Consider the following 23,129-nt stretch of genomic DNA (forward strand, 5'->3'; position numbering starts at 1 on the left):
TGGCTTTAGCGGCGTTGGCATCTGTGGTCACTGAGCCGTAACCATTTTGGTATGGTAACTCTGGAAGCTGCGGTTTCCTGCAGCCGTCATTACCAGCAGGCTTGGCTCGGAGCTCGGTGATCTGTGGGTGTGGTTTAGATAACTGCAGCTGCAGGTCAAAGTAATTATGGAAGGTTTGACGACTGTCTTTGGGCTTTTCTAATTGAATGGACTGATGCTACATGTTTCATTAGTCACAGTGGCTCATGCTTGACCTTTCCATGTGTGCTTTTTGTGCGTGTTTGTTTAGGACCTACACATAGTTTAATGTTTATGGCATTTTTGTGATATTCACACTGTTTTATTGTGCATGCCTGACATAAACAGTTTTCTATTTGGCAGTCATCAACATGTTTTTACCAGGTGAGGAATTAATATCAGTGAATATGACCATCGTTGATGTGTTGATAATTTTTCGGTCTGCTCCTGATTTATCAGCCGTGGCTGGCGTCTGCAGGCAGATAACAGTCTTACTGCGCTGTGCAGACACACTGGCTGTCTGCAGAGCGCAGCAGGCTCCTCTGATTGGTCAGAGAAGGCCGCTGGTGTCAATTCTGTTATGTCTTTTTGGGCCAGCAGAGACTTGGCAGGATAAACCAGAATCGGGGGTCAGTTCTATTTATACTCACCTGTGAGTGGGTCAGGGTGTACAGCCAGATTCAAGACGCACACACACACACACACCTACACATGCATGCGCAGCTGCAGGCCTTGCTGCATTGCTGCCAGTGAGCTGCAGAGGGGGCTCTGCACATGTGTGTGTGCTGCTGCCTCAGCATCTTGAGCAGCGGATGAACTTGTGCTTTGCTCAGAGCAACAACCTGTCACTTCAACACTGAAATCAGACTTTTTGGTGCTTACAGATGCAGAGAGTTACAGAGTGGTGCTGGCATCTAAACCCACTGGCAGCTTTGACACCTTTTTTTCCAGGATCCATTATGACACTTAACTTTATTAATTTTTTTTTTAAGAATGTGACGGGAGCATTATTTTATAATAATCTTTTCTAACTTTTGCCAGCAGTTAAAACGGATGCATCCTGCTGGTCTTGTTTCCAGCATGGATTTTCTGTAATGTCGTATTTGACCAATGACAAATGATGCGCTGCCTGTTTTATTGAAAGGTTTACCTCTTCATTTTTACTTTGATTTCACTGAAATGTACCAGATGTAGTTCATCTCTTAATCAGGCACACACAATACACAACAGATATTGAGCTGCACTGTGTTACAGCTCCATGTAAGCAGGTTAACACTAACAGCTGCATGCTGTATCATGAATGCAAACATTTGTACTTTGGATATCTGGGTCTTTATCACTTTCCAGAATTTACACTTGTGTTGTAAGAACATGCCGTTTTGTTTTAGTTGCAACTTAATGAACAGTCATTGTGATTTCCATTTGAAATGGCCTCTTATCTCTGTGTGTGTCTGTGCAGGAGCGCAGAGTGACTGTGTGAGAGAGTGCAGTATTGATCTGGGGCAGTTCATTTTCTGCTGTCCCCAGTGAGTTGCTCTGGGGGAAATACCTAGTTTGTCTCCTGTCATTGTAGCTTCAGAGTTAAAGGGGAGTTAAAAAAAAAAAGAGTTGGGGGAAGAAGCTTGTCTAACAGAGACAGGAGCGAGGTGACCACAGAGACCTGCTCAGACTGTCCTCACTTGGGCTTCGGATCACACGTGTACACAGAGGATGGATGTCCTCTTCCCTGCACCACTTGTTTGTGCGTTCGCACATGCGATCGTGTAATATGTATCTACATGTGGGGTTTATATGGTGTGGGCTTGGGCTCTCCTGGAGAAGGCGGTATTGATCATTGGCTGTTTACTGTCCCCTGCTCCCTTGTGAATTGCTTTGTGGGAAGTGGTTAATTTGCCTCCTGTCCAGGGGGCTTCAGTGTGTGTGTGTGTGTGTGTGTGTGTGTGTGTGTGTATGGTTAATTTGTGTCCTGTCTTTGGGGGGGGGGAGGTGTAGCTGTTAAATACCTCACTCTGTCTCTGTAGGGACACATAGTGATATCATTGATCGTCCTGTTCAGTGACAGTAATGCTGGACTGATTGCCAAATTGCTGCCATTAATAATATGAACTTCAGTGTAAGACATAAAATTAGGTGGTGTGTAGTTAGGAGGGGGTGGGGGCTGTTTCTATTCTTAAAATCTTCCCTTTCCCAAGTTGTCCACCATCAGATAACGTAGTGTTTACTCATCAAGCGTTGCATGCTAAATCTGGCTCAAATACGAGATTGAGGTTTAATTGAAGAGCAGACGACGTGTGTTGACATCGTCTTCAACCTTTGAAAACTCTTTGAGTGATGAAGGTGGAGGTACAGGAGATAATAACTGTGTTCTTTTAACTGAAAAAGGTTTTATGTGTTAGCATCATGTAATACTATCAAGTTACTTTAATTGAACAGGCTACATTCGTTCATCGTCCCCTGCTTCTTGTTCATGCACAAACACACTGGACCACTGCCGGCTGCTAACACCTCCTGTTTATGACTGCCTTCCTATATATGCATCTGTGCATGTGATACCTAATAGCATAGCTGCCAACTTACAGTTTAACTTGTGTACTTGAAGTTCACGACCCCGGTCTATTTTAAAGGAGGATTACCATGCTGCTATTTCCCTGCTTATCCGTCTCACACTCAAGCTTGTCTTTCATTGCATTCTTGCTTTAATGAGTTTGTGCATATAATGAGCACTTTGGAGCGGCGCGTATCGAATGTCTTCACTGATGTCAACAGAGGAAAATATTCCTGAAATGTTGTGACAGTTTCAGATTGTTTTTGACTTCATGCATACAGTTATGTTTATATTTCTGGTGTTATAAACAAGTGCATGATGGTTGTTTGGTCTGAACTGAGCCATCCGGCTGCTGTGACTTTGAAGGACCTTTATTAGTGCCTCTGTGTACATGTTAGCGAGCGTACTTTGCCAGCGGTTCAGCAGCGGCGTCCCCTCCAAGCAGATGCCCGCTGCTCCTGGTTGAGATCAGCACTTTAGCGGGCTCCTGCTAGCTCCTCCACCGGCCCAATGGGACCAATTAGCGCCTGGCAGCTGCACCCAGAATGCCACCATGGAATGAGGGGGTTGTGGGTGGGTGAGGATGCTGCACAGAGAAGGGCAGCGAGAGCTAAGGACACACATGGAGACATGGCACAGGATTCCTACACAAAAGGTCCACGGCTAGCGCTGAAGGTAGTTTGGTGTGGGCAGAAAGTGTTGACATTCCTGGAAAAGAGAAGCATTTAGATAGGTAGTTTAGGGGTGTAGTAGTGTTTGGGGCCTGTCTCATTGGGAGCACCTGTTAGGCTTCAGTAGAATCCGAACGGGGAGAAGCCCCTTGGAACCCTGCCCTTCACCAAATTAGCACCCGAGCCAACGAGAGTTTCTCATCACGCTGTCGACCCACTTTCTCCCCACTGACCTCCACCCGCTGAACCTTCACTTTTCACCCCGGTAACACAGCGCCATTACAGGGAGCCACACCCCTGTCAGACTGTAGATCTGTAGTTATTCCAGCAGGCCCTCTTCATTACATCCAGACTCAAAGGTCAAATATCAGCATCATCACCCAGGGTCGTCTGTAAATTGATATACTATATATAAATATATATAGTATTACATACACGCACTATATATTACTAGACACACAAACCTACAGTAACACAAGGAGGATACATTCTTATACTAAATGCTGTAGTCTAAAGCTATATATACACAACACTCGTAGACAGACACCGATCACTATTGAAGAAGGCAACCCATGTTAAAATGACTATAGAGATATAATCAGCTGTAGTAATCAGAGAAGTACCTTTTATCCGGTACAGTAGCATCTCCTTATTACTGCTCCTCCTTTGTGAAATATAATGCTGATGGTCTGCCAAGCTGCAAACTGTTGCCAGGGTTTGTGTTCCCTGACCCTGAAGGAGCACAGCTGAGCGTGAGACTAACCTTTGTCCTGTGACGGATATGCTTCTGCTTTCAGTGGAGTGTAAAGAACACCTACTGTAAATACTCCTTATGGCAGCGCTGTGCTCCGTGCTTCCCTTTTCGACACCCCGACCCCCTCCACAACTGCTCCGTCCCGCCCTCCCCCCGTCCTGCTCTCTTAACACTCTGACACATTCATGATGCTTGTGTGTCTCCTGGCGGGCTTGTACATCACCTCCTTGTCTCTCACTCTGTGGCTGAAACAGAAGTTAAGAACCGGTGTCCGACCGGCTGACTGAGGTCCATCACTCACTGGCCTAAAAGAATCGGCAGCATGATGAATGCCCTCCGTGCTGGCATCTGCAACCAGAACCTCAGTGCTGCTTTAAATCTATACCCGTGAGCCATCTCTGCTCCCTGTGTGTGTGTGTGTGTGTGTGGTGACTGACAAACTGCAGGGCCCTGCATGTGTCTCAAAGCTATCACTCAGTGTGATGAATCAGAAGTCAAACCAGCACAGTGTGTGGGTCCACACAGCAGCTCTTCTTTCTCAATATTACTTTATTCCAGTCGGCCAGGACGTCCAGGACACAGAGTACCTCTGGACGGAACATGACCCGTTCAAAGAACAACATAAAACAGACATTGACAGCTTTCATCCTTAAGTATTTTTCCAAATGTTGAATAATATGCGGGGAGACTTGACAGCATCCTTGATGAATAATTAAATGATAATAGCCCCTGTGTGTGCTCTTCCAGAGTAGCCATATAGAACATCGATAACGTAAATAAGACATGATGAAAACATGCATTTCCTGTGAACTTAACCTTGACCCTGACCCCACGACCCTGAAAGTGACAAACCTTTTGTGTAGATCAGGACTTAGTCAGGCTGTGAGCCGCCGCTTCAAACATCCACGTGTGTCCCACGATGTTTGTTTCACGCATACAGTGTCGTGTTTGGTCAAAGAGATGACTGCAGCTGTCAATCAGGAGATCCCATTAGGAAGAGCCTGGGGCTTTGTCCACTTAAGAGCTGCCATTATTACATATGTTACATGTATTTGTGTAGGATAGAGGATGTAGGGGTGTGTGTGTGTGGTTGGGGTGGTATTTGTGTGAGAGAGGCAGCAGTAAGTGTGCCCCTTCAAAGTATGACTGGGGCACTTGAAGGTTAAGTGAGTGCCTCCTAAAGGGCAACACGAGATTCCACAAGGGATGTGAACTCCTGCCCTGAGCAATAGACGTCAAGACCCTCGATCACAGAAGCCCCTGTGGGGCGGCGGGGAGAGTGACGGCTGTGAGTGAGACGGAGAAGAAATGGGAAGATGTATGGGCTGTAAGGGAGTTTCTATTTTCTTCTTTGCTGTGTTTGTGCTGAGGCCTGCAACTTTAAAAAAAAAAAAAATTTATATTGTTTATTGAGTATTTTGAGTATATATTGAGTATTGTTTACATAATATTGACATGTTAAGACAATGGCAGAAAGTTTGTTAAAAACCCAATCGTTGCAAGTTGTTTTGATGCCCTAACCTCCCCTAACAGTACTGCAGGATACGCTCTCTCTGTTGCCGTTATTCCCTGAAACAGGAAGTGCTGGAAGCTAAACAATAGGGCTGCAACAAACAAGTATTTTGGTACTCGGATACTTGCTATTTTTGTGATTAGCGTCATTGCTTCAGTCCGCGACCGCCTCCACACCCGGCGCCAAAACCGTGTGACCGTGTCCGTGTTTTCGAACCCAAGGCCTCTTGCGCCCAAAACGCTGATCATCCCACTGCGCCACGAGAGAATCATTCTCAATGACGTCACGAATACGAGTCATCGAATACTAAATTAGTTGTCGATGCATTTTGTCCTCGAATATTACTCGAGTACTCGAGTAATCGTTGCAGCCCTACTAAACAACCAACCAGAGACTCATGATAACCATTCAAGGAAAGAAACCCGCTCTGTCCACTCTAGTGGTGAATTTGAGTCCTCCTGACACTGATCAGCGCTTTTGCTTTCACCCATGATAACTTTCACACGTAGGTAAATGTAATTTTTAATTCACGTTTTTAAGTAGGTATTAAAACCACAGTAAAGGGTTAAGGTGCTTTTTTTTTTGAAGATTCACACACCTCTCATGTATCTGAGCTGAACCACAGCCTGTACTTTAAGGCTTGAGAAGTATGAGAAGTCGTATGTGTTTGACTTTACAGTTTCAAGCCGTTTTAATAGCTTGTTTTTATGAGCAGAGACCGAGCAGCATACATTTGCCTGAGTGTAAGAGCCCCCCCTCCCTCGCCTGGTCAGCCTGAGGTTTCCCGGGTCAGTTGGTATATGTTACAGCTGATGGGTCCACTGCGATGATGGACGAGGCCACAAGCCAGTAGTCCCCCCCGCCCCCCCCCCCCCTCCTCCACCACATCCACCCCCCTCCTTCTCACAGCACACTCTCTCTCTCACCCCCTCCCCCCTGAACACGCCTCTGTGTGGTGACATCACCAACACTGACTGACAGCATCTGCTGATGGGACGCACCAGGGGCCTCCTGTGTCGGTATGTGGCCCCATCAGCCTGTCGGCTGGTGTCAGCCCACCTCTTCGTCCACATACACACTAATGGAGCCCCTGAGTGTTCCTCTAAAAAAGGCTGCAGAAATGCTCCCTTTATGCAATACTGTGTATTCTCTGGTGTCTAACATGCAGCCAGGTGTTAACTTGGTCATGAAATGTGGAGAAATTGATTAATGCCATCTGTCTGTCATCACATTTACAGCAACAGGACTTCTCTGAAGGCGCTTCTGTTTTTAGTCTGCAGGAATGAATCAAGGTCACGTGGTGTCTTGTCTTATCTTATCTTATCTTATCTTGTCTTGTCTTGTCTTGTCTTATCTTATCATCTTATCTTATCTTATCTTATTATCTTATCTTATCTTATCTTATCTTATCTTATCTTATCGTATCTTATCTTGTCTTATCTTACCATCTTATCTTATCTTATCATCTTGTCTTGTCTTATCTTATCTTATCATCTTATCTTATTTGATCTTATCTTAATTGCGTGAACACTTAGTATTTTTTGAAGATATATTTTGTGCATTTTTGCATTTAATCAGGACCCCTATAAAAACGAGATCCTACATCTCAAGGGACTATCCTTCAATCAATTCTATAATTGATAGTTGTCAGAGAGAGAGAGAGAGGGAGGAAGGAGGCCTTGCTGTGAGCCAACGGAATCACTTTATGGTGGTCCCAGTGATCTGAGTTGTGTGGATGTAACATGGGCCTAAGGTAATTATGATGTGTTGAACACAAACATCACAATCACAATTTATCCACATCCTGCAACACAGGACCCCGACCCTGTCCACTAAATGTAGCGATGGCCCCAGCATTGAGAGGTGAGTGTTTTATGACCTGTCACCACATTTTCCGTCCTTATTTTTCCTACGTTACGTAGTGCTTTAAACTCGATTCTCATGCAACATATTCTCCAAAGCTCACATTCTGGTCGCACACGAGGAGTAAATGATCTTCCCCAGTGAGTTACGAGATGCAGTATTTTTACGACGGTGGAATGCAGCTCTCCGTTGGCAGAGTGGGACATCAAACTGTTGACATCTCTTGGGTAGTCTGTCAGAAAGTATCACTGGGTGTGCAGAGATCATGTTATCATAGTCGCGCTGACTTACAGTGGGTTATTAAATTGTGGTAACTCCCTTGTTAAGCCTGATGTTAGCATGGCACCGCTGTCGGCTGCGAGAGCACTGGAGCTGTGGGAGTCAGGGGATGAACCCCAGGGGACAGGAACATGGGATGGCAGGGGGAACAGGCGCTGTCAATAATAAGATTTATTATCCATCGGGTCGTCTCAGGGAGGGGGCAGACGGAGACCGCTGTTCTCTGGAATTAGCCGTCAGGTGCGGAGAGGCAGACTTCTGGGGGATCTCTAAGAGGATGGAGGATTGGAGGTGCAGTGCAGTGGCCTGTCAGTACCCCCAGTTAGAGGGCTGATGACAGAGAGAGCATGGAAGACAACTTTTCTCAAAGTCTCACTGCTTAGATGAGGCTCAGTCATCTTAAGGATGGAACTCCAGTTCAACACCCTCAGATCCACTTATGTGATTTTTACTTCTGTCTCTTTACATTGATGAAGCAGGATATATGTTAGTATTTGTCATGGGTTTTGACTGGATTCCTCAGCTGGACTGAAGAGGATCAGACCTGTTATATCACAGAGGATAAATGGGGATGAAACTTCATTTTGTCGTAAAAGTTTGCTTGCTTAAACTACATGTAGAACTCTCTTCATGCCCAGTTTGTCAGAATTTTGTTTTTTGTTGAATGATTTGTAATGATGATTTGGTTTAGTTCAGCTTTTTGTTGATATTTCAGAATATGAGAGGATCAGAATCTGAGCCGGTTGTTTACTTATTATGTAAACCATTTAAGTAAATCTCATCTCATCTCATCTCATCTCATCTCATCTCATCTCATCTCATCTCATCTCATCTCATCTCATCTCATCTCATCTCATCTCATCTCATCTCATCTCATCTCATCTCATCTCATCTCATCTCATCTCATCTCATCTCATCTCATCTCATCTCATCTCATCTCATCTCATCTCATCTCATCTCATCTCATCTCATCTCGCGTGAACACAGTATTGAAGATATATTTTGTGAGGGAGAGAGGGAGGAAGGAGGCCTTGCTGTGAGCCAAGGGAATCACTTTATGGTGGTCCCAGTGATCTGAGTTGTGTGGATGTAACATGGGCCTAAGGTAATTATGATGTGTTGAACACAAACATCACAATCACAATTTATCCACATCCTGCAACACAGGACCCCGACCCTGTCCACTAAATGTAGCGATGGCCCCAGGATCAGGATCAGGATCACAATCTGAGCTGGTTGTTTACTTATTATGTAAACCATTTAAGTAAATGTCATCGCATAGAAAATTCCAGTTTTTCCTCTGTTGAATCACTTTTTTTAGGCTTGGTAACCCTATTAGATACTTATACGCAGACACACACAGGTGTGTTCACTTTTTTATTAGTCTTCTCACAATTAAATGTATTTCACTAACTGTACTGTTTAGCTCACTGCAAACAGTGCTGACAAGCTGCATATATAATGTAATGATACGCACCTATATCCAGTCCGTTTAACCAGAACAGTCGTTGAAGGTGGTAACACCTCAGGTTCTGTGGCCCAGAAGGATGTGTAAGCAGTAGGTCCGAAAACACGTTGAACTAGCCCTTTAATGCGTCTCTGTATTGGGAAGGCGGACTGGTTGCAGGAGAAGCTCTGAGTGCAGCATGAAGTGGCGGGAGTAGATTATTGGTGGATTCACAGCAGCGAGTCAGCGAGAGATGGATGGACGGCGTGTGCGTGCTGCATGCGTCTGCAGATGGTGTCTCCGCAGCGCAGGGCACCGCTTGCAAGGCAGGCCACTGTCAAAGGTCTATTAAGAGAAGATTGAGACCCTAGGTGTATATGTGTGAGTAAGTGTGTGTGTGTTTGTGTGTGCGCGTATGTGTTCACATGCTCATTGGTCATGGTTCTATAGTGGAAGATTGAGACCCCATTGCTCCCAGAGCCACTCAACCAACACAACCTGCAGTGGTTTACAATCAGACCAAAGCCGTCCATCCATTCCTGCTGACACACACACACACACACACACACACACTCGGCGCACTCAGCTCACTATAGATGTCATTAAACAGTAGCCAAGGTGGAACAGCTGTGTGACAGCGCAGTGTACACGGTGGGTGACACGATGTTTGTGACGAGGGTTCAGAGGCAGATTGAGGTGCTGGTTAGGCACGTGGGGGGGAGGAGGAGGCTCTTGGAGGTTGCAGGGTGGGAATCGTGGCAGCACCTTTGACAAGCCCTATTTGTCATCTGCCAGGACGCCCAAATAGCTCTGACTGCAGTACAGATGGATTGGGGGAGAAAAAGTGACTACAAGCCAGGCAACTAATCCTGTACAAACCCACACCCTTTTCTGCTGTCTTTTTGTTGTTGTTGTACCATGTCTCTCTCTCTCTCACACACACACTCAAAGGTGATTATATTAGCTTGTGGTCATTTGATGTATGCCACAGGAAACAATTGACAAAAATGCTAAAGTGGAACAATGCTGCAGAAAACTGGAGCCCCTCTCCTTTGTGGCTCCAAAAGTGAGTCAGTCCCCTCTGACCTCCATGTCAAAATGTGCAAATTTACAGACATGTTTACATGTTTGCAGCCTGGTATGAAAACATGTGTGTGTCTGTCAGTTTTATGACAACAAAAAAACAGCCACCTGTTACTGTTAAACTATATGAAGGTGGGTTCCATCTCTGATTGAGGTCTGCTTTGACACTTTGACACGCCAGACTCGAACCGGGAACCTTGCTGTGACTGCGTTGCCCACTTAGCACCCGGTTAATGTAAAATATCAGCAAAGAGCTGGAGGTGAGGCAGGCAGGTGGCTGCGAAATGCAGGTTTTGTCACCTCAGCGTGGGGTGAAGACAAACGCATTCAGAACCTTCGTATGTACATTTGATGAGTGTGGCTACCTGTCTGTGTATCCTAAACCTGCAGTCAGTATTTCAGCAGCACCCCCACCCACCCAGCTCTCGGTGATTTGTTGAACAGTAAATGTTTGTCTGAGATGAATTCTCCAGCTGATCCAGAGCTGCATCATGGCTGACAAATGAAACCAGCGCCTGGGGGCTGGAAGGATGAGGGGGAGGAGTGGAAGGAGAGAGGGAGAGAGAGAGAGAGAGGGAGAGAAGGTGGAATGTGTGGAAGTGGAAATCGAATCATTTTATTGTTTGTCACCACAGCTCTCATGGTCACGGTTTGTTATTGGACGCTAATTAAAACGGCAACAATCCTGACAATTGGCAATTAAAGACTTGTGAAAGAGGTGTGTGAAATGAGCTGCTCACAGGGTGCATAATCTCATTTGTTATGCCTCGCTCGCACCTCTCCTCACCCCGTCTTCTCTTCACTCATTAGGAAGACGGAGTGCTGTCGCTGACCACCGCGGTGAATGATTGTTAGAAAGGGGTGGTGCAGATGATGACTTTTTTTCAGGGTGGAATCATTTGAATGACTATGTGCAGCAGATTCATGATGCATTGAATCTGTTTTTTTTTCTGCCTGTATTACTGAAAGTTATTCCCCCACATCAGGATTTAGATTTTTGTTTGTCTTGGCAGCTGTAATGTCATACACACCAAGCAACAGTCACCATCACCGGACAAAGCGGCAATAAAAATGTGATGCTTGTAGCGAAAGAGCTGCGATTCACACCCAGCAGCTGTCTCCATCTCCACCTGCAGGACCCCCAAATACACCCAGGCCACCTGTGGTGGGTATGTCGTCCAACGAGGAGTCCTGTGTAAATCTCTAAGGCCCCGTTCACACTGGAGAAAGTCATTCCAGCTAGAGTAGGATTGGAAGCTGGATGCGTTGAGACCTATTTTCAAATCTGGCTAGCACACAGTTGTGTCCGCACTCAATCCGGCTTCATCCAGCGTGTTTGCTGTTCTCCAAACCACTAGGTGGCGCCTCGTAATATGGCTAATAATGTGGCTAGCCGGATTCGCTGCGTTCACACCTGAGCCGCATTTGAGCCAATCCTGGATTGAAATCAAACTGGATTCAGCCGGATTGGAGGTGTTCTCACTCAGAAAAAACACATCTGGATTGATCTGGATGCGGCTAAATCCTGCTTAAGCCACATTTTTTTCCCCAGTGTGAACGGGGCCTAAAAGGAGGCGTTCAGTATGCATCCCTCATGAGGTGCCCAGACCATCTCCACTGGTTCCAACATGGAGGAGCAGCAAATGTCTCAAACTTCCAAACTAAGTCCTGCTCCCAGCAGAGAAATCTGATTTACAATCATGTTCATTCAGCTGTTACTTAAAGTTCACGCCCACCAGTGAGCGTAGGGACCGAGGACCCACTGAGAAACTGAGAGCTTGGCCTTATGGCTCGGCTCTATTTTCACCACTGTGGAACAGTACAGAGACCGCGTCATGGCAAAAGCTCAGGGCAGGTTTACTAACCGCAGGTGCTGCTGTCTCAGAAACACAGAGCTGCTTTCAAACCCCTCTCACCTTCTGCCGCTGTACAACTCTGTGGGACTGACTGTGATGGCAAATGTCTTCTGGCAAATATTTGGCCAATTGGGACTAAAATGAAACTTTACGTATCAGACTTCAGAGACTTCCTCCTATATTTAATAATGATGGGTTTTAACTGATGTGAACGGCAACTTAGCCACTACACGATGCAGATTTTGTTCATGGGAGTGCGTCAGCGTGCTCAGACCATCATAAAACAACATGATGGATACGCAGCCAAATATATAAATAAATAACAACACTTAGTCCCTGTTTTTTCTGTTCCAATCCCTCCACTCTTATGCCTCCTCTCTGATGGATTTGTAAAATGATATAACGAATGAGACTTGAGGAGTGAGGAGGAAGGAGGGAGGCTGGGCGGGAGGAATGAAGGCAGCGAGGAAAGAGACAGAGCACATGATTTATTAGACTCATAAAAATTCTGCCTTTGTTATTCCCTCTCATTTTTATATGTGAAGCTTATTAAAGAGCACACCTGCCAGAGTCCTCAGACAAACTTGTGTGTGTGTGTGTGTGTGTGTGTGTGTGCATTTATTCATGTACTGGCTGCATCTTCTGTTTCTGCGTGCGGTTTTCACACATGCAGAATTTCTGACTCGTCTGTTCTTAATTATTTTTCTGCAGATCCCACCTCCACCTCCTTCAGTCGCAGCCCCGCCTCCCAGCGGGTGTTCAGGACCCGCTACAAGATGGTAACCCGCCCGGGCTCTGGCGCCACACACACCATCCACTACAACCCGGCCCTGTCCTGGCGAGCCAAGAGGATCCAAACAGCTAGGTAACACACAGACACACACACAGACAGACAGACACACACACAGACACACAGACACACACACAGACAGACAGACACACACACAGACACACAGATAGAGACACACAGACACACACACAGACACACAGACACACACACACACACACACACACAGACACACACACACACACACACACAGACACACAGACACACACAGACACACACACACACACAGACACACACACAGACTCACACACACACAGATACAGACACACAGACACACACACACACACAGACACACACACACAGACACACACACACACACAGCCACACACACAGAGACACACACAGAGACACACACAGACACACACACACACAGACACACACACACAGACACACACACACACACACTCACACACACAGGCACACACACACAGAGACACACACACACACAGCCACACACACAGCCACACACACACACACACACACACAGAGACACACACACACACACAGACACACACAGAGACACACACAGACACACACACACACACAGACACACACACACAGCCACACACACACACACTCACACACACAGACACACACCCTCCCTCTCTCTCTCTGTTCTTAATGTGACTCTTTGGCTAATATCCTTCAGTGCAGCGGCGCTCTGTCTTTTATGTCATCGTCATGTGTAGAATGAGTGGAAGAGGTCAGAAATTTATGGTGCTCATTTTTACACAGTAGATAACCCAGAGAATAAACCATTTACACCAGTGGGCTGCTCACATTAACTCACACCAGCTGGGGACGCATCAGAGAGATGGAGGGCGGGTCCTTTTCTTAATGTCATAACGTTCTACACGTCTCTCTTTTTTTTAATTTCCTACTTTCATTAGTCTGACTTGCATCCTCTCAGTCTCAGTACTCATCCTTCTGTCTCCCTTACATCCTTACACTCAGGATATGAACCACCAGTGGCTCTTGATTCCACTCGAAATGTCCTGTTACTACATGTTTTATTTACTAGCCCACTCGCTTTTTGTCTTAAAACTGTATCTGTGGCTACGCTCTGACGGTAGTCTACCTATCTATTCATTATATTACACATATTGCACCATTTTAGGTCCGGTAACAGGTAAATTCAAGAAGATCTGTGTGAGATCTTCTACTGTTTGGTGGTGAGGTCATCACTGAGGTAAAGGGTTTACACGGCAGTGTTTTAGCATCATCACAGAGTGAAGTTACGAACGTATCCACGGATATATCATCGTGCAGAAGACGAGCAGCAGCTGATTAACCATGTGCTGTTTACATTCATTTAAAAGTTGAGTCTGAACCAAGCGGCAACCTTCGGGGCTCAAAGTGGAAGCCCATGCGGAAGTGTCAAAACTTGTAATTCACACTGCAACAGCTGGGGGCTGGCTCCAAAAGCGAGTAATTTCCCATAGACTCCCATGTTAAAATGGCCGATTTCACAGCAGAAATTAACATGTTTACAGCCTGGTACAAAAAACCACTCTGGTCTCAGATGATAGGTTCACTTCTAGTGTCAATTGTAGGGGGGGTGAATTTTTTTACAACCCACTCGTTTCAATTGTATTCGGACTTAAAATTACGCATAATTATGGGCGTTGCCGCTTGAGTGACAGGCGGTTGACATATCACAGCGTGAGTTTCCTGCTTCCACGATCGCCCGCCCCCCCTAAACCCCGCTCGTGCTCCCCCTCTTTGTCCATATTTGAGAGTTTTGCTGGATGTGACGCTGTCAACATGGCGGCGGTCATCACGTCCCGGAACCTCCCCCCGAGCCTCAAAACGGCTCTTCAGAAACAAACGGGTGACGTCACGGAAGCTCTGTCCATAGTTTTTACTGTCAATGGCCTGAACACTGGTTTCCATGTAAGCTCGTCAGATTTTGCTTCACTGTGAACAGATTTCATGTAGTCACAGTGTCAGAAGTTTGGCGCTGATGATCGGTTAATCCAGGGTGTCTGCTTTGTAGTTTGATCCCTAACCTGTTTTTCAACCGTTCATTTTGTGCACTGTATGTTTTGTGTGATAGGGGTTCATTTGTGTAATCCAGATTTGGTGAGACAGAGGGACCTGGACTGGACCCGGGCCTCTGGTGACTTATTACTATTCATTTAGCTGCTGCAGTAAATATTGATTCATCAAGGGATTTTCAATTTGAGCCCTGTGACATCCTGTGAAATATCACCAAGTGTGTGGAAGTGAGGAAAGAGATAGGGAGGGAGGGGGACAGGTCGGGTCCCCTGGGAGACTTGTCTCCCCTCCTCCTCCTCCTCCTCTCCCGCTCACCCTCTCCTTTCTCCTGCTTATCTATCTGTTTAACTCCAAAGACCACTGCTGCTTTTATCAATTTGAAGCTATTGAGTGGAGCATGAGCTCATATTCTCTGCTCTTAAGTACCGAGTGCTGCTCTTCATCTTTGGCCTATCAGACCCACTGATCCCTGTCCTCATATGTCCTCAGCTCTTATCAGTGCTATGGCTCAGAGCTGAACACCAGACACAAGCTTGCACTAAAGTCCAGCAGCGTAGAGATCAGACACAGTCACGCAGAATGTTAAAATTCTGGATACTAAGCGTGCGATGTGGCCCAAGATTAGATGCAGACATAAAAGCAATTTCTTTTCCAATGATTAAAACGTCTAAACACGTCACAACAATGTCAACAAAAGGGTTAACATGTAAACATGTTAAAGGAAAGTCTTAAGTGTGCTTTTTTCTCCTGTAGTTGGAGAGCAAAGTGGAACCTTTAACATTAGAACTGACCTCTTCCTCCTCCCAGGCCCACAGGAAGTGCCGCTCTCCCTACCCAGAATGCCACGCTCTCATCTAGTTTTAAACATAAAGAGCGTGGCGGGTGATTTAGAGCCAGGGAGCAGCTTGAAGGGGGGCGGGGGAATCGGCTGCAGTATTTCAGGCCCCGCCACCAGAAAATAGATATAATCTCAACATTAACTCCATTAATAGTAGCAGGAGTTGAATTAAGAAAGCCGTAAAGCACGCACACTGGAGGATAAATTACAGCCCAGCCCTCCCCTCATCTCTCCCACACCCTGCCTATTTTTTCTCTCCCCTGAACCGGTCTGTAATGTTCTGCCCCCCACTGTTTGCTCTGTTGCTGCTCTCTCTCTAGTTTTAGGCCTCTCTTTTTGATCACATTTGATCCTGCAGCCTTCTCTTCGCCTTTCTCTTTGGCACAAATGTTAAAAACCTCTGACATGGTAAGACACCCCAACTCCAACTATGCTATCTTCAAGTGTGTGTGTATATATATATATCTATGCACACACACATGCACGCACGGTGCAGGCGCTCATCTCCTTTAGTGCTTCAGTATCGATCAGCACAGGATGTAAGAGACTGGGCAATAAAGTGAAGCAGCGCTCCCTCTTCTTCACTTCTCTCCTCCTTTTCCCGCATTCACTCCCCCATTCATCCCCTTTCATACCGCGATTCATTCATTAACTCATTACTTATCACATTAGTCATTCACCTGTCACCTCAGTTTGTCTGCTGCTGTTCACACTGGATTCTCCGGCTCTCTCTGCGCCTGCCTCTGAACGCTGCTTTCCTCCTGTAAGTTGGACTTTATGGTGACGCGTTGGTTTCCTTTAAGTGCCCCGAAGAAGAGCAGCAGTCCTCACAGTTGGAATTAGCCGATGACTGTTTTTGCTGCGCTCTGTTTCAAGGGTAACTGTTTTCCAATATGAGCTTACTAATGCTTGGGTTGCAGACAAATAAGACAAGGGCAGCATTATTCTGAGCATTCGCGCGACCCTCCAAATTCTTCCCTGTCACTAAAACAAAAGTCGGATCATTCATCAACGGTGCCGGTAGTGCTGAATCGCTCTCTCCTTTATCTGCACATCGCATGGTCAGAGCAGTGCACATACACACACCTGCACACACACACACACACACTCATGCATGCAGCCCAGTCTCATGGGAGTTTCTTTGTGCCCTTCCTCCGTCCTCTGTTTCTTGCTTTTTTCCTCCATATATATTTTTTTTTCATTCTTTTTTGATGAGTTAAAGTTCTTTTACTCTGACCTCCACCACTAACAGACCTGGAAGAGTTTCACAGTACACAAACTTCACTGATGGACCAGACCTTACCTGGCTGTTTATATTTTTGTAATTATATATTTTAAGTTTGTAAAGGCAGCTGGATACTCAAAAGATTCATGAGATCACAGAGTTACACGACAGTCCATCTTCAGCTTCATGCCCGGTGCTTCTTTTTAGAGTCCTTTGAGAAACCACTACTCGGTGTATTTTAAGTGCTATGATGACGGCTTTTGGTGCATTTTTTTGTGCAGCTTTTGACAGCTTGGAGGAAAATAATACAAAATCATACAGTCAGTAATTCCAAGAAAAACATGTCATTTTGTTGCTTCGGTGTTTAAGGGCCAGAGAATATATGCAAGGACACACTGTGGGTTTAACCCAGCTTGTGTGTGTGTGTGTGAGAGAGAGAGATTTATTATTCCATCTTTTTATGAGTTGATGAGGTTGATCCAGCCTTGCAAAGTAAAGTAGATGCATGACCTTAATTTTTTTTTATTAATAGTAATTCTAGTTTCTGGTTTTACCTGCCTGTTGGTTCAGGCCTGCTCTGATTGTGACAAGGAAAAACAAGAATGAACCAGCAGTAACTGTACTTCAGATCAAACCATTGACGCGTATGTGTCACTTTGAGTGACATGTTGCCATTTTATTCATTAATATAGAAGATATCGATTGGTGCGGCTTTAAAAAGACGTTTGGATGCTGACTCAGTGAGTGTGTCCCTCAAGTCTTGTAGCAATGAAGGACTGAATGTTTGTCCTGTCTTTGAGGTTTTGTTTCTCTGCTGTGTTGGCTTTTCTTCCTCTCTGGCCTCTCTCTCTTCTTTAAAGACTCTAATTGGTGTTGGTCATCTGCTCCTGTAGAAGCTGTTTTCACTAATGCTGTTTGTAAAACTCATTCACACGGCTGCATGGACAGCCACACAGAGGACTGAGAACTTCATTTATGCACAAAGTGTAAAGATGCAAACACGTCTGTGCACTTTCCTTCTATTTAAAGTATGAATGTGCCAACTGTTAGAATCTCCTGAATCTACATTACAGGTCCCACTTCTGACTTGTTTTGAACTAGAAAGTTGTTGATTCGTGAGCAGCAAACAGTGTTTGTTTCATGCTCATCATAAGTGATCATGCATGAGTGTCATTCAGACAGAAAGGTTTTCTTGTTTGCATGGCCGTACAAATAGAAACACAATGTCACATCAAGAGCAGCTGCATTTTATGAGGACATCATAAGAACTGGAGCAGTTGTGTGTGTGTGTGAACTCAGATCCCTCTGGACTCCAACATGTGAACCCAGTGAGAAAACATCCTCACAGACTGGATATCACAGTCCCTGACTGCAGCCCTGTGTCAGGGTTAACTGCTGTCTGTTAACTGTTCATGTCATATCCCCATTAACCTCCATTGTGGCTCCCCAGGCCACCCGGTCCTTGTTTAAGCCTCCCTGGGTAGCAGTCAGCGCTCCAACATTAGCCTCCATTACAGCTCCCCTGGCTGCAGTTGCCCCGTGTAGGGCAGCTACTGATCTTGTATGAGTGAAACTGAGTGTCCGTGCTGTGAGTTATGGCACACAGTCAAGTAGGCGGTGCATGCGAACGTGGCCGCCGGCTGATATTTGCTCCGTTTTTTTCCCTATTTGCGGCAGTGCAGCAGCTCCTGGCGTGTTAAGCGTCCGTGTCAGTTGTTTTGTGCGCGGCGTGCGTTCGGGGTAACCCTCTCTCTTCTCTGTAATGGGAGGCATGAACTCTCGCTCTAAACCCATTTCCAGCCCATCTGAAATACGGCAGCAAATTACCTCCAGCGGCGCCCTGCACACCAGCCCCAATCCGCCCCAAATAGAAGTGACAGGACAGCGCAATTTATCGCCATAACCCCTACACCACCCCACCACCACCACCACAACCACCACCACCACCCAGCAGCCTGTACACACCGCAGACCCACACACACACACACACAAACGAGCCCACTGAGTGACTCCTGAATGGTGAGCATGTGTGTGGGGGGCCTGTGATTGTGTGTACTGTACATACTGTAGCAGGTGTGTGTGTGTGGTCTGTTCACTCCACAGTGTAGGGGCCAACCTCGCTGCTCTGGCCCCCTGCCCTGCCTATTATCTCATTGATTTCCTCCTCTCCTCTTTTCAATTCTCTCCATTTCCACACTGCCGTCCTTTCCATTAGAGGAGCAATTTAACAGAGTGCTGTGACATGGGAGGGGGGAGAGAGAGAGAGAGAGAGGGAGAGAAAGATGGAGGGAGGGGGGAGACTTCAGGGAAGAAGGGGTGGGGGTATTCTGTAGTATAAGATGGGCAAAAGAGGGGTGGAACTAAGAGAGAGTGAACAGATAATGATCCACCTCTGGGCACGGCATGACCAAAAGTTTCACAGTATTTAAACAGATAATCGTCACTACACATCCCCCGTCCCGTCTCTTTGTCTCTGTCTTCCTCACAGGAGCTTCCTTCAGAACCGACTTCGAGCTCCCCATGACCGACACCCATCGTCCACCCAGCACTGGAGAGGTAGCAGCATGTGCTGGATACGTGGATCCCTGTACCGCGTGTCGGCCAATAAGCTGTCCCGTACCGTGGCGGCTAACATGTCCATCAACCGAACAGGTACACACCTCCGTTTGTGCATTTACATTGTGTTGAAATTATTCAGAATCTGAACTCCACATTGCAACATTAGATTTTTTGGTTTGATTTTTGTGTTAAAAATACAAATTCCAGAACCACCATTTGGAAAAATATCAATGAAGTAGAAGTGAACCGGAGCTCAAATCTGACTTTGTTTCATGCTAGCAGTTGTTTCTTATTTGCTTTTATTGCTCAGTGCTTTGGGCACATTTCACTGTCTGTGAAACTAAAGCAAACCGAGAGTCGATACCCGCTCTATTAATGGCTGGTATCACATTCATGAGTACGGGGCTGTGAGCCTGAGGTGATACGGGAGTGTTTATTCATGTTTGTGGCTGTAGCTCTGTCCACATGCTCTCTAATAGACTTAGTGGAGCTGGCCGGATTTGCCATCTGAAATAATAAAGTTGTCATCTGTCAGAGTGGCACGGGGGAGGGCCTGGAGAACTGGACGGTGCAGATTAAAGCCCGGATCTGCCTCTGCACCTTCACACTCCTCCACTTCTCTCCTTTACACATTCGAGTGCAAGTAAAGCTGCAGGTGAAATTGAAGAGCTCGATTCTCCTGAGGTCGTGACCAGCATCCCAACATGTTCACTCACACACACTCTACTCACACACACACACACACCCCTGCATCCTTTGGAAATTGCGCCTCAGGTGTCTTCTGGGCAGGAGTCGGATCTCACATCTTCCTACAGCGAGCTTCACGCTTGTTCTTGGTGCGGAGCCACAGACCGCAATCCTGCTCTGCTTAAATCACACGATGAGAGCTCGAACAGCCGCAACAAGTTCCAAAATTAGAGGCAGAATCTGATCAGTCACGTCAGATTCGTTGTCTCCCTGCTGTCCACACGTGCACACACACACGCACACAGTGCACATGTTTTCACAGAACTTTGGGTACATAGTGTTTACGTTGTCGTCAGATGGAGCCGGACGTCATGTTTGGCTTTGGCACCAGTGCGTCAAACCACCACAGTATAAATAACACATATCCAGTTGCTATTGCAGCTCACTGCACAAACACACACTCATACAGCTTCATCAGCGACGTATCTGATGTGAATTGACTTTTGAAATATTTTATATATGTATTTATATCAAAACAACGGTTGCTGAGTTGTTTTTTAATTGATATGCATATTGAAAACCGTGCAAATCATGCTGGTAACATTTACTGTTAGTTATGAGAAGTTTATGCCACAGGCTGCAAGTAGAGCAGGATGAATCTGCCCCGATGTCACCAGTAAGTTTCCCTATTTCCAGTTCTCAAACTGCTGTTGCCAGCTTGGCAGCATCAAGACGTGGCGAAACAAAAAAGGCCAGCGACCACATGTCACTCAAAATGAAATTACGAGTAATTTTAAGCCTTAATACAGAAATTTGCAGCAACTTCTGTAGCTGAGACAGGAAGAGGTGGCGATGCAGTTCTTTGAATTGTGACCTGGACGAGGGTTGATGCCCCTCTGAGCTCCACTGATCCTCCACGTTTTTGCCCTTATTTGTATTAACCCAGAGCTGAGACTCACAAAGACTCCACCCTGAGCTAAAAATTGCTCACCAGAAAACAGACGGTTGATCTTTACCTGCGGCCCATGGTTACACGTGAAGGAACTGCACTTCCAAGGTTTCAGCTCATGTCTCTTGATCATTGTTTTCATGCTTCCATAGAGTGAGTGGTGACTACAGGCAATAAACATGTAGGGAATCTCTCTGCACATCTGTGAAAAGCCAAATATTTGTAGATTTTATGCCGCTTATGTGCTGAAAACTGAATGCAGGGATTTTTTTAACTGTCTCTTTCCTCCTCATGTAGGACGGTTTTCCACCCACCACCCCTCACACATGAGCCCTGCCTCCACCCGGCCCTCCAGCACTCGTCACTTGGCCAGGTAACAGCCGCTTCAACAAATCTGTGTATGTGAATGTGTATGGAGAAAGTCTTACACAGCTTTTAATTAACAACAGTTATTTGTGGGTCGTCCTGTTGGCTCTCTTCATACAAGATAACCATCATGAAACCAAATCCAGCCAAGACTTTTGCATTTGAGCCTCCTCTCTCTCCGCACCATTATTAACTGCCTTTCATCGCTGTCAGCTAACGGCGACACAGCCAGGAGTCGTTTTTTAAAATAAAATAAGGTGCCCAGGAACCCTCACAGGGGAAGGAACAAAAGCACTAATCCCAAAAACATGTATCCTCTGTAATTCCCACAAGCGATCACATCATTGACTATTGATACCTGCGGTGTGCTTGTGTTTCCTGAATCTAGCCGTGCAGTCCAGCGGAGCCTCGCCATCATCAGACAGAAGCAGCAGCAGAAGAAGCAGCAGAAGCAGTACTGCATGTACTACAACCGCTTTGGAAAATGTAACCGCGGCATGAGCTGTCCATACATTCATGACCCCGATAAGGTGGCGGTCTGCACCAGGTAACAGAATGAATTCTGATTCATGTTGTCTGTTACCTTCTCTAAAATATTGATCAAACAGAACCACAGATTAGTTTTTTTTTGGTAATTATTTGATTAGGTAATAATTTTGCTTCTTATCACTGTGGAATGAGATGAAATATTGTCCTGGTCCGAGTACCGCATCCTGCCACTGAGCACTCTGTAAGGTTTTCCACGCTCAGCAAGGAGCGCTGCTGTATATCAAAGCACCAGTTAAAGACCTGCTGGATGTTTCTCTTGGCTTCCTCACTGTTTTCGGTTGGTGATGTTCCAGTTTCAGAAATTGCTGAAAGCGTTGACGGGGGGTCTGTGTGGCTCAGGAATCTGTTCTTGTTTCAGGTTTGTTGTTTTTTTTTTCCCCGCAGGTTTCTTAGAGGGACGTGCAAACCGGCAAATGGCACCTGCCCATTCTCACACAAGGTGGCCAAGGAGAAGGTAAGAACACGCACACACACACAGAGGTAGCCTGGATGTTGTGCAACATAGTGTTTTATGGGTTTTCATTGCACAGGCCAGGGTACAGTGAAGGGGTATAAGATGACACAGTATTGGGTACAGTCGCTGGATCATATTTGTGCACCTGGCACAGCTCCTGTATCCATGGCACAGGATCGTGTGAGGAAGACCTGACCTGATTGGAGATTCAGGGAGCGGCTCAGGGGTCAAACTCTCAGCCTAATGTAGATCTACGAACCAGCTGGTAAATCAAATTAGGAAAAGGCATAAACATATGCTGATCACATGTCAGTCAGTCAGAGCTTCCTAACTTTGCAAAGGATGGCAGATTTTTGTTTTTGTTCTTGACAGAATCTCGTCGGTGCAAACGGTTTATTTTTGCTGAATTTTTAATTAGACACAAAGAATGCATTCAAGCACAGATTTAGTTCTCATTTCCAGATTTCCCAACTTTCAACACGTGGTACATTCAAGGACCATCACAAAGTCCTGAGCCTCCACGTGTTATAGGTGAAGTTATTTATCAAATGATGTTGTAGTTATTTCAAAGAAAAACATATAAAACATTGTCAATTTAGATTCAACCTCCACCATGTGCCTCTAAATA

General features: G+C 45.9%; 1 protein-coding gene across 1 annotated transcript in view; it reads left to right on the top strand.

Moving 5' to 3' along the window:
- The window catches only part of zc3h3 (zinc finger CCCH-type containing 3), a 43,382-nt gene that overhangs the window by 11,309 nt on the left and 8,944 nt on the right, over window positions 1-23,129 (top strand). Inside the window, exons 4-8 of the mRNA XM_028404125.1 lie at window positions 12,741-12,894; window positions 19,426-19,589; window positions 21,430-21,505; window positions 21,887-22,045; window positions 22,432-22,501. Of these exons, the coding sequence (XP_028259926.1) occupies window positions 12,741-12,894; window positions 19,426-19,589; window positions 21,430-21,505; window positions 21,887-22,045; window positions 22,432-22,501 (623 nt within the window). The remainder of the gene's footprint in view (window positions 1-12,740; window positions 12,895-19,425; window positions 19,590-21,429; window positions 21,506-21,886; window positions 22,046-22,431; window positions 22,502-23,129) is intronic.

The sequence above is a fragment of the Parambassis ranga genome, chromosome 4, assembly GCF_900634625.1.
Source record: "Parambassis ranga chromosome 4, fParRan2.1, whole genome shotgun sequence".
Lineage (NCBI taxonomy): Eukaryota > Metazoa > Chordata > Actinopteri > Ambassidae > Parambassis > Parambassis ranga.